Source organism: Notamacropus eugenii, chromosome 2 (assembly GCF_028372415.1).
Source record: "Notamacropus eugenii isolate mMacEug1 chromosome 2, mMacEug1.pri_v2, whole genome shotgun sequence".
NCBI classification, from domain to species: domain Eukaryota; kingdom Metazoa; phylum Chordata; class Mammalia; order Diprotodontia; family Macropodidae; genus Notamacropus; species Notamacropus eugenii.
Window position 1 is genome coordinate 403,893,709 of NC_092873.1, and position 12,932 is coordinate 403,906,640.

At 34.6% G+C, this 12,932-nt stretch overlaps 1 protein-coding gene across 7 annotated transcripts in view; it reads right to left on the reverse strand.

Annotated features, from left to right (window-relative positions):
- Positions 1-8,025: 8,025 nt before the first annotated feature.
- Positions 8,026-12,932, reverse strand: part of CEP170 (centrosomal protein 170) — a 173,699-nt gene continuing 168,792 nt past the window's right edge. For all 7 annotated transcript variants that reach the window (XM_072647599.1, XM_072647598.1, XM_072647597.1 and 4 more), the window contains 3 exons: positions 12,366-12,459; positions 11,602-11,653; positions 8,026-10,360 (listed from right to left, as the gene is read on the reverse strand). In XM_072647599.1, coding sequence (XP_072503700.1) covers positions 10,071-10,360; positions 11,602-11,653; positions 12,366-12,459 — 436 coding nt within the window. In that variant the 3' untranslated portion in view covers positions 8,026-10,070. The remainder of the gene's footprint in view (positions 10,361-11,601; positions 11,654-12,365; positions 12,460-12,932) is intronic.

Consider the following 12,932-nt stretch of genomic DNA (forward strand, 5'->3'; position numbering starts at 1 on the left):
ACTTGATTATAGTCCTCAGAGCCCAGGTGGAGAGAGGGTGGAGAGGTAGGGTAGGGGAAAGGAAAATGGAAAGAAGTCCTGTGGTTGCTGGGAGTGTTACAACTAGTGGTTTAACTGGGCCTGGTCTCTGGAGGTTAAGGATTAAAGGGTGGACCTGGGAGCAGGAGTCTGGGTAAAAAAAGTGATATTGTGAAGAGGAGGGTCTTGCCATCAACAGAATGAACAGTTATAGAGGAGGATTGTCTAAGTATGTATAAAACAGAGTTGAGAAGAAAGGTTGAGGGGAGCAGACTTAGGTTATCAACACAATCAATCTGGCACTACTAGAATGATATCTGTTTTGAGGACTTTCAGAACACAGTTAGGAGCTGTTTTCCCTCCACAGTATGCCTCCACCCATTCTTTAAGTAGATTTTAGACTTGTTTTGGTTTTGATCTGAACCTGTAATTTCATTGCTTTAGGGAGTTCACTAGGAAGAAACTCCATCTACCAGTGTAGATCAGAACTTACTTTACAATTTATAATCTTAAAGATTTGCCTTGATCCCTGACAAGTGACTTGTCCAGAGTCCCCATAAGCATTAGTCCATTTCAGGACTAATTAATCATTAGCAAATCTATTAATGAAATAATTTTCATTATTTCATCAATGGATTATTCAATAAACATTAATTAAATATTAAGAAATGGTTTAATAAGTGTTTAATCAATAATTTTAATTAATAATCATTTGACAAATTAGTAAATATTATTAATAATAATAATAGTAGAAGTAGTTTAAGATACAATATGACATAGGAGATACCGAGCCAACCCAAGTGCATTTCTCATCTCTGTCCCATCATGTCTGTGTGACCCTGGGTACGACCATAATTTGCATATATATTTTGCATACACATACACATATGTAGCACTTTCAGGGTTACAAAGTACTTTCCTTGAAGGAAAGGAAGTGTGGGTCATGGAAAACATCCTGAATTGGGGGTTGGAGAACCTAGGTTCCAGTTTCTGCTCTGCTGATTACTAACTGTAAGGCATAAACAAGGGATAGAATTTTCTGGGTTTTAGTTTCCTCTTCTTTAACAGTGCTCTAGGCCACTCTCTAAGATTACAAATTGTTGAGAAGTTTCCAAATCTGCGTGAGTACAAGGCATTTCCCCACTGGGAATTCCCTGTATCAGTGAAAACAGGTCTGGATCACAAAAACCTTGAAAGCACTTTTAAAATCATTATCTGTGTAGAGAGGTGCCTCAAAGTAGTGAATAGAGGGCAGGTGTTGGAGGCAGGCAGTTTGGTACAGTAGATGAAGTTTGGGTCTGGAGTCAGGAAGACTTGAATTCAAATTTGACCTCAGAATCTTATTAGCTGTGTGACCCTGGGCAAGTCACTTAACCTCTGTCTGCCTCAGTTTCCTCAGTGGAGATAATAGCACCTACTGCTCAGGGTTGTTGCGAAGATCAAAGGAGGTAACATTTGTAAAACAAAAACAGCAATAAAAGAAGCTTAGCACGGTGCCAAGCATACTGTAGAGGTTATATAAATGCTTATTTCCTTCCCCTCTTCAGAAAGACTTACAGGACCCATGTGTCCTTTCTGACACATACTTGCTGTGTGATGGCCTGGGGAAGTTATTTAATCTCTCAGTCCTCCAGGGAACTCTCTAAAACAATATGTTACAAATGATTTACTGATTTGCATTGAAGTGGAGTTTCCACTTGGACGGTTTTTCACACAGCTGAAATTGCAACCAGAATCCCACAAAATTATCTGTTAAACTATTTGTTTGAAGAAAGTTTTATCTAGCTTTATGCAGAAAAGTAATTGGTGACAGGGACAGGGTGAATTTTAAAATGCAAAATGATTTTAGTTTTGATTTTTTAAAAATTACTTTGTGATGTTCTTAACAGACGCTTATACTAAGTAGAGATTTACAACAAAGCCAAAACGATGTCAAATGACCACGTAGAGCTTGAGATTTATTTTTTGTTTATTTTCTAGGCTTCTCTACATACACCGTGATACAATCTGAAAAAAAAAAATTGTGTTCCTTTGTCTATACTTATTTCCTCAGTTTCTTTTTCTTGTCTATTGCTACAGCTAACATTTCTAGTACTATATTAAATAGAGGAGGTGACAATAAACAGCCTTAACTTCACCCCTGATCTTAGTGGAAAGGACTCCATTGTATGTAATACTAGCTCTTAATATAGATATATATGTATATATATACTATTTACCATGTTAAGATTAATTTACTCCTATGTTTTCTAGTGTATCTTTGGTTGGTTGGTTGTTTTTTACAGAAATAAGACATTGTGTTTTGTCCAAAGTCTATTTTATATCAATTGATATGTACATATGGTTTTTGTGGTTCTTTTCAAGTGCTCTCCTTAAATATTTGTAGAGTTACTCTTCCTTCATTCCTGACGTAAATTCAACTTGGTGATAGTGTATAATCTTTGTGATTTGTTCATATAACATCTTTGCCAATATTTTGTTTTTGCATTATTTTATTACGGGTATTGGTCTACAATTTTCTTTCTGTTTTGGCTGTTTTAGGTATCAAGCTCGTATTTGTCTATTAGGAGGAATTTGATACGATCCCCTCTTTTGTCATTTTTACAAGTAGTTTGTATATTTTAATTAATTGTTCTTAAAACATTTCATTGAATTTACTTGTGAACCTACCTAGTCTTACGTGGCTTTTTTTTTTTTTTAAATTTGGGACCTTATTTAAAGTTTCTTCATTTTTTTTTTCTGAGGTTAGGCCAGTAAAGTCCTCTATTTCTTGTTCTGTTAATCTGCTCATTTTATGTTTTTGTAAACATTCATTACATTTAAATTGTTAGTTTTATTGGCAAATAATTGAGCAAAATAGTTTCATATAACTTCCTTTATTTCTTCATTAGCTGCGTTTATTTTTCAGTTTTTGAAAGTGACTTTTTTTATTTTTAAAATCAAATTAGCTAATGACATTTTTTAAATTTTACTTCCCCCTCCCCCCCAAAAAACCCTCTAGTTTTATTTGTTAATTAATTTTGGAGGCACTTTCAGTTTTGTTCATCTTTTTCAGGATTTCAGTTTTGGTGTGTTTAATTGCGGTTTTTAATTTGTTTTTCTAGTTTTTAAAGTTGCATACCCAATTTATAGGTCAGTTGTTTCTCTTTTGTTGGTGAAAGTGTTTAGAAGTATAAATTCTCCCATAAAGACTACTTTCTAAAAATTTTGGCATGTATGTTATTTCCTTGTTGTCGTCTTTAATGAAATTCTTGCTGCTCTGCTTTGTTTTTTGACCTAACAAGTCTACTAAATGAAATACTGTGCTGAGACATTGGTGCTCTATGGTGGGCAATACTCAATCAACTTACAAATACTTCTTGAGTTCTACCTGTGTATGTGCCAAACACCTGTGTTAGATATGATGAAGGGATTTTTAAAAAAAATAATGAATGACATAGTCCTTGCTTTTAAGAACTTTACAATCTAACTGGAGAGATAGAACATACCTTCATCCATTCAGAAGATATTTATTGAGTAACTAGTATGTTCAAGACACTGTGCTATGTAATGGTGTGGGACACAAAAACAAAGGGTTTCTACCCTTCCGTTCTGGTGGGAGGCAGGGAAAAGGGATAAAATATGAACACAAGTTATGGTAGCAAGAAAGCGAAGCAAGAGAGATTTAAAGTGCTGGGAGAATTCAGCAGAGAAAGAAAACATACATTCTGTTCAACAAATATTTAAATGCCTACAATGTGCTACAAAAACAGTGGATCAAATACCATGAGTTGGAAGGGATCCTTAGCGGTCATCTATTTCAACCCTCTCCTTTGACAGATGAGGAAACTAGGGATGTAAAGTGACTAGCCCAAGGTAATACAGGTAACAAATATCTGAAATGATATTTTAACCTATTCTTCTTACTCCAAAGACATTCCTCTTTCACTATGCCAATATAAAGAGTTTGCTTTGAATATCTCATTCAAGCCTCTTCTCAGACACTTAATGACTGTGACCCTGGGCAAGTCACACAAACTTTTAGAGCTCTGGGTAAGTCTCTAGCACCATAAAGTTACGGGGAAGGGTCCCACTTGTATTTCCTCTTCTGGAAGTTCCCTAGACCATTGAAAACACAGTTCTAGCTCCCTCATGTAGAACACTATGTTGGATCCAGTTCTAATGAGTTCACAACAGCTGACTGTTAAATTTTCAGTGTGAACATTTACACCTCAGAAATCAGCAAATACTATAAATTAGGGCTTGATTTCTTGTTTGGTTGATTGTTTAGGCTTAGAAAGTGATGGTTAAAACATTAAAAATGAAGATTGAACTTCAAAGTAGATTGTGCAGTTTTGGAGAGCCAGTGATTAAATATTTACCAGCACACCCCTGGCAAGGCACCATGTAAGACACATGTAGGATACCAAGATAAAAAGCTCTGCCTCCAAGGGCTTACTCTAGAATTATGGGTGGGAGGGAATAGTTTGGGGAGATATTTGCACAGATTCAAGGTCAGGTGCCATGAGGTCAAAGAAGAGACAAAATGCATTCTAGGAAAATCTGAGAAAGAGAAGAATAGAAATAAGGTGAAGTATTCCAAAGGATTAGGGCAGGGGTAGGGAACCTAGGGCCTCAAGGCCACATGTGGCCCTCTAGGTCCTCACGTGCGGTCCTTTGACTGAATCCAAACTTCACAGAACAAATCCCCTTAATAAAAGACTTGTCCCGTAAAACTTGGACTGAGTCAAAAAGCCATACATACCCAAGGACCTAGAAGGTCACATGTGGACTTGAGGCCACAAGTTCCCCATTCCTGACTTAGGGTTAGCTAAACCTTGAGGGAAGAGGATTATTTTAGGACTTAAATACTGGACAGAAATTTTTTAAAGTGAATTAACTCTTTCCTACACTTACTGTGAAATGAGGCCAAGATCTATATTCATGGGACATGAAGGTGAAAGACACTATTAAGTGAGGACTGAAGTTAAAAGTGCTGTAACATCAATTTCCTGTCCTTACATAAAACAGAGAACAACTGAACACCTGGATAGCTGTGTGGTACTAAAATAATTCAAAGAGGAAGAGATTGTGTGGGCTGGATATATTTATCAAGATCCATCTACGGCTTCCGACACTGTGCGTAATTCCTATTTGCAATGAGTGCAGTTTAATGGGACTAGACAAGTATATGTAAATTAGTTAAATATAAGGTAGCTTGGGAGAGAGGTCACGAGTAGTTGGGGAGATGAGAAAAGGTTTAGGGGAAAACAATAATGATTTCAGCTTTAGACATGCTGTGTCAGCCAGTTTGAAATGTCCACTAGGTAATTGATGATCTGAGACTGAAGTTCAGGGGAGATATTGGACATGTTTATGTAGATGTGGGAGTCACCTTCGTAGAGAGGATAAACCCTGATGATGAAACTACCAAGTCAGCATAGAGGGAGGAGAAAAGTCCTGGAGCAGAACCTCGGGAACACTCATCGTTAGGGGTTGTAAGGTAGATGATGAGCCAGCAAAGGATGCTCAGGAGCAGTCAGGTAGAGGGAGAATGAGGACAGCATAACACCACAAAAACACAGAAAAGAGAGAGTATCTAGGAAGAGAGGATGGCCAACAGTGTCAAATGTAACAGGTTAAGAAGGATCAGGTCACATAACAGACCATCAGATCTGGTCATTCAGAAATCATTGATAATTTTGAAAAAAGTTTCAATTAACAGATGAGGTTGAAAGTCAGATCGCAAAGGATTGAGGGGTGAGTCAAGAGAGTGATGGAGGCATTTAAAAATGAGGATTTAATTTCATCTCGTAAAATTTTATTTCTACCAGTAGGGTCAGAAAGTCTCTTCTAAATCAGATTTTGTTTCTCTGATAGTTTAAAACTTATATTTATGGTTCCTGATATGTAATTCTAGAAGTAGTACTCAAATGAGATCACAAACCAACCTTAGTTCTTGATGGAAATTAAACTGAGTTACTCAATCTAGTAAGCTATTTAGATGATAGCTTAATTATCTACATTTAAACATATATTTCTTTTTAGAGATAAACTCCCTCCATGAAAACTAACAATTAGCACCATCCTAGAGCAGAAAGCATTTCCCAGGAGGGAGTGGGTTCCTCCTCACTTGAAGTCTTCAAGTAAATTCTGCAGGACAATTTGCCACCTACCTTGTGAAGAAGTCTTATTTAAGTTAAGAGTTAGTCTCTAAGGTCCTTCTAGCTATGGAGATCTGTGATTTAAGGAAACAATCATTCCTATTAAAATATGCAGATCAAATTTCAAAAAGATATTACAGGCCTAAGGGGGAAAAGGATTTTGGCTTTTGTCAAACTCTAATAGGAATTTGTATATACTTATTTTCAAGATAAGTGACAAGGATACTGTACTTAGAGTTGAGATCTTAGTTTTAATCCTGATTTTTTACATTAATTATCTCACAAGAATTTGTAAGTCACTTAAAGCCCCTGGGACTTGGTAGCTTATCTTTAAAATGAAGAAATTTACCTAAGTGTTTTCAATGCTTCACAGTTCTGTGGCTTTTTAAAGAATCTGGTAAAACCGACCCGTGTTTTGTAACCCTCTAAATTAAAATCTATAGCAGATTCAATAATTTTGGGTGTTTTTGGACGGGATATACTTGTGATTTGTATCCACCAGCTCCACCAATGCAGATCAGAACTTCTGCAACTTAAATGAGTTGCCTAAATAATTGAAAAGTTTTGATCACATAATATGTATTGGAGGCAATGGCTTTTAGCCAGGCCTTCCTTAATCTCATTGACAATTATATTTTTCCACCATGCTACCATCCCTCTTGGGCATGTTGTATACATTTGAATTTCTGTAATATTAAGAATCATAAAAAACCTTACAATTTTAGGGGGTCTGAATTATTATTAAGCAGGGAAAATGACACAATCAATGCCCCATAAAGTACTGAGCATTTTTTGAGATAATTAACAGGAAAACAATGATTTCCTTTGAGATAATTACTAGATATCAAATCAATTCAAGAAGTTTTTTTTGGGTGCCTACTATGTGTTTAGGTACACTGGGGTGATTTGGGATTATTCTTTTAAAAAATAAATACATAGGTCTTGCCCTCAAGGAGCTTACAATTTTGTTGGAAAGGCAAAATACGTATAGGAAATAACAAGAGAAGAACCCGTCAGTATTTATTCAAGTGCTTGAATATGCGTTCTGGCTAAGTTCTGAGAAGACACAGATGACTATGGACTACGAGAGTCACATAAGTTGTTATGGAAAAGGTGGTTCTTCTGTTGAACTCTGGATAGGACTTTTGACATGAAGGAGGCATAGAAGAATGAATCAAGCATTTATTTAGCATTTGTGATGTGGTCAGACCTATCCTAGGTATTAATGACACAAACACAAAAATGAATGAGCTTGATTTCTGTGAGGTCAATGAAAACTGATTGCAGTACAATGCTTGTATTGGCAAATAAGCGTGATATGTAAGATGAGGGCAGGTCATAAAGGACCATGAATGCAAGACTGAGAAGTCTGGCCTTGATTCAATAGGGTGTATAGAGACATTACAGTTAAGTTTGTTAAGTAAAGGATCCTTATGCATGCTAGTGACATGATGGAACTAAATGAGATGGAAGAGAAATTGCTCAGGTTTAATAAGACCATGATTTTATAAAGGAAAGGACTGTTATTTCATAGAAACAAACATTCTTTGTGCCATTGATATTTTTAAAAATATGAAAACTATCCATGAAAAAGTACCAAGAGTTAAAATTAGTAAAAATATTCATTACACATATAGCCACTGTATCAGACTGAGTGAAATGGAAAATCAGAAATGGTCTTTACTACAGGGTGACTGCCTACCCTTTACTTTCTTCTTTAAGCAGTCCAAAAAACATGGAGCTTCATTGATCTTATCCTATTAAGAACTTTCAGGTTGTTTTTTGCTAAGTCTTGCCTAGTAACAAGTTAGAATTAGTAGTCACCTCAAAGGATACAAGAAATTAAATGTACACAGTCATTACATAAAGTTCCAGAAACACTTTATTTAAAAATGGAGCTGTAAATGCATAACAAAATAACATAGGTAATAATGTAACAAAAATAAATAAGGAGAATAATGTGTTCATACAAAATAATAACATAGTAAAAGGCCAAATGCTTATCACCGAACAAAAATGCGTAAACTCTTGAAAAAAATCTTGTGAGACAATTCTAGAGTAATATTTTTCTAAGTAACTCCTTACCTTCCACTTCCATATGGTTAAATTCAGTACCCAGACACTGAGGAAAAGAAGGAATCATGGTGATTATTTTGCTGATTTTTTTTTTTATGTGGACTGACCCTGTTTCAACAGTTTAACTATTCTTTTGAACTATTTCTATCCTTCCTTTCATTTCTTTTCTATAACCGTTTTGAGACTTCCTTTGACAGAATAGGGAATTTAGTTTTATATGAAGAATATTATATTTTTAAGATTTAAAGAAAAATATGAGATCCATTATACAACAGGTTGGTTTTTTTTACACTGCTACAAAAAAAAGGTTTTTGCATTTTTATTACCTGGTCCAACTATACAAGACTTCAGTAATCCTGTAGAGTTTTAAATGTACAGACCGAGTACTTTTCTTAAACAATTATAGTATAGAATTATTGCTGAAATATTAAAGACCATTTCATAAAAGCTCCAAAAATTGTATCTTTAACCTTTAGAGACTGATATAATCAAGGGAAAATTCAAGCCTACTACTTATATTTAAAAGAATTAATATTTCTCCAAATTATAGTGTTCTGGAAATACAAGGTCAATTAATTTTTTTTAAACATATCCAAATGTTACCTTACTGGGACAACAAAAGGAAAATGAGTTTATATAGGATATTTTCACAGACTTTCTATTCAGTGGTTTCAGCCAAAAGTCTTATGTTAGTAGTTGTCTTTCCAAGTTCTTATACAAGTAAACAGCAGAGATAGGGATCTACTATCAAGTCTACAGGGAAACATACAGAAGCTATTTATGTGCTTGGGAGTGAGACTATCAGTCAGCTAAGTTATGCCTATTGGTTCTTCAAGTCCTAAAGAAGAATTTTATACTTCATGATCATTCCAAGAGAAATTTTTAAAAACTGTCACATAGAAACTTGGTAACACCGAAGAGTCTATTTGCACCAATATACATGTTCTTCTCTTTAAAAATATACTCCACCTATCTGTTTAAACTTGTTTTTAATCATTTCAATAGCCACCTGGACTGAAATGGATGATGAAATCTTTCTACCTTCATTTTTAAAAAAAGAAGAAAAGAAAAAGTGCCACATTGAGCTTTCAGAAAGTGGAGTGAAACACTGCGGGTTAAAACAAATACAGCATTATCTATGTACATAAAAAGACTAGTAGTCCTTATGGATATTTAGACATGTCCACCTACCACTCCCAGTATATTCTTAGTGCAAACATAACAGTTAAACTCTGTAAATCTCAGGACAATTTACCTAGCAACCAAGTTATATAAATCACACAACTGCTGGAAAAGTTCAGGACACAAGAATGAAAGCACTGTAATGTCTGTCTTACTGTGAACAGTAATGTGTCATTGTACCCAAAGGTATTATATCTTAATATAAATCCTAATATTCAGAAACAAATATAACTGTTTAAGAAATCTGTACAAACTGAAGAGAAGTCCATTTCAGAGGGTAGCTTGGCATGGGAGACTTGGGGTTTCAGATCTGTTAGATGGAAGTCTGCTTGCAGGTCATATCAGGGCTTAAAAAACAAAACCAAGGTCTAAAAAAGAAAAGCTGAAGTTTTAATTCTACTTGCAAAGCACACAATAACCACCAAGGGCAAAGCTGCCTTGAACTCACTTTTCCTCCCTTCTATGGATGGCTATCTTAATGGTTCTGAAGGGATTAATGTGACAGTCCAAGCATTCCCAATAAAGAAGACAAGTGGGACCACATTGCAGTTGACCAAGCTACTTTGTTTTGCATAAATCAACATCACGACCCTTTCAATATCCCTAGGCATTCCACATTTAAGTAATTTTTAAAAAACAATAAAGAATAAGTCATTCATGTACAGCGACATCCTCCTCTTCCCCTTCTGGGTTGAATCTATTGAAATGTATACTGAAATCAGCCTCAGATTCCCCATTGTCAAATTCAGCTGAGACTGAGATGTCAGTGGGACGAAGAGCCCGAGCTTCTGGCTGGCAAAGGGGTGAGGTCTGAGCCGGGCCTTCATGGTTATTCCCAGGACTAGGCTTCTGTTTTGGCTGGGCTGGTAACACAGTACTGGGGAATCCCAAGTTGTTCAGAGCTTCCAAAGTTCCATCTGGGTCAATCATAGCGTTGATCACTGGAAAAAATTGCAGTTGAGAAAAAAAGGTTTAAATCTTACATGCCACGAAAACTAGATAATTAAAAATTATTTTCTATCATTTGGATAATCTCATTTGACCATTAGTAGTGCTCATGCTTAGTGATTTAAATTTCCTTTTATATTACAACTGCATTTAGAAAATTCTTTGGTTGTAATCCATACTATCACAATTTTAAAACAAGTTCATAAACACTTTCAACATCAGAAATAGATCTATTCTTCATTATTTCTGATGATTCATTTTCTGCATATACCACCTCCACACCTGTGTCTCCCCTAGAGTGTTCTTATGTCCAACACCACAGGACATTTCAGAAAGCACGTGAAACTTCTTTGGAACCTCTACATTGAATGCCAAGAGCACTTCCCTCCTATTAATCCTTTCTACTACACTAAGAATGACAAGTAAGTAGTGGCTGTTGCCATCCCATGAGCAAGGCTGGGAAGTGAGACATTTGTGTACCACAAAGAAATTTGTAAACTCTTATCTCCCTACATTTGAAATTGCACTTTCCTATGCCCTACTGTTCACTCGAGTCTGCACTGTAGCACATGCATCATGACATCACAAAATAAATACAGGATGCATGTATTAAGAGAAGAATTTTCTAACTTAAAAACAGGGAGAGGGATTGAACCTATGATCTCATTGATCTACTGGCTTGCCTTTTCTCTTCCTGTTACCTATCTCCCCCCACCACACAGGGAAATGTATGATAGACACTAATATAAATACTCTCTTGGACAATGTCTAGTTTGCATATTCATATCCTTGCTTTATTATTATTATTTAAAAGTGTAATAGTATGGATTACAAGCAAAGAATTTTCAAAATACAGTTGTAATATAAAATGAAATTTAAAAATAGATGTATATAGGTTACTTAATAAATAGAAAATAACAATCTGGAATGAAAATACTTTCATCTAAATTTACAAATACTCAATAATGTTTCTGTGAATGAATTGATAATATAAATCCTATGTGAAAGAATGGTATAAATTTGATTTGTTTCAAGTGCAGGCATGCTATTTTGATTTCAAAGTATTTTTAGGATTTTTATATGCAGAGCTCTACGTTCCTAATTTCTGGCTAAAAATTCAGTAAAGTTTAAAAAGTAATATCTTAACAATAAAAAAAATTCCCAATTGTCTCAAGAAAACTTCCAGTACAATCACTTTTTTTTTTCCTTAAAGGCAATTTAGAAATGTGTCTACCTTGTAATTGCTTTTCAACTCTTTTCAGCTCCTGTAAAATGGAAGAAATCTCCTGAAAAGAAAAACATTAAAATTAGCATTTCATTGACATGAAAATTGTATCAGAAATACAGATATGGATCTTATTCTTCTGGCACACTTAACATTATATGGTACCACATGGGTGTTAACAGCAAGAAGAATCATGAAAATCCAGAAAGTATGGCTGTTTTGAGAGTTTTAAATTAAAAACAAAACAAACAAAAAACCCCCCAAGCATCATGCTAAAATTTTCTTCATTTTAACAACAAGAAAGGAAGATAACTACACATTGAAGAGCACTGTGTCAAATGGAATTTTGATCAACTTTATAACAACTTCAGCCATGTGTGTTGCTAGTGTCTAAGAATATTTATAAGCAAAGTGGATAAATGGTGGTGACCTTGATATTACGATAAATCTCTGACTGTGTGTAAGAATTGTCAAGCTCTCAAAAAAGAAATTTCAATTCCATCAATCATGTAAAAGGTAATAAATACCGTCTTTTTCCTCACTGACTTCATGCTGTTCACTATATAATACTGAGAAGCCCCAAGATTTTCCTTCTCCATATCATAAAACTATCAATATTTGAACTTCAACGAGAAAACTCATGGAAAAAACCCAACCTAATAAATTTACCTCAAAACTTCTCTATCAATTCTCATAAAAAAATTTTAAATTAACAAGTAATCTCTGTCTTAGGACAATTCTAACATTTTCCCTGCAGGAAAGGGCTGGCATACCATGCTTGAAGTTTTCACAATTGGAACTTCACTTTCAGCTCGTAACTTTGTCTCTATTTCTTCCCAATTCCGATCTTTGTCTTTAAATAATATTCTAAAGTCAGGAAAAGGAAAACATTTATAGTTTAAACTCACAATATTTGTGGCATTTTCGATAATGTAAACAATCAACATTTTGGAAAATTTGTTCAATTTCATACTGAAGAAACAGACCATTATAATAATCAAGAGTAGATAATATTGCAATTTCATTAGCCAATTTCTAACAGCAATATATTCAGAATTAACTATATAAAACTTTTACAATTCAATTATGTCCTTAATTATCAATATCTTCCCAAGCACTGTATATATTGTGATTCTTGTTGGAAGTAAAACGTAAAACAAATTTAGAAAATTCTATTCATCTAAAACACTATTTTTCTGAAAATGTAAATTAATGATCATTGTGAAAATTAAACAAAATTAAATAAAACTTGCATTTATATGAATTTAATCAGTCAATAAGTATTTATTATGACCAAATAGGAGGCCATTCTAATAACCTAGGAGAGAGATGACAGGGGC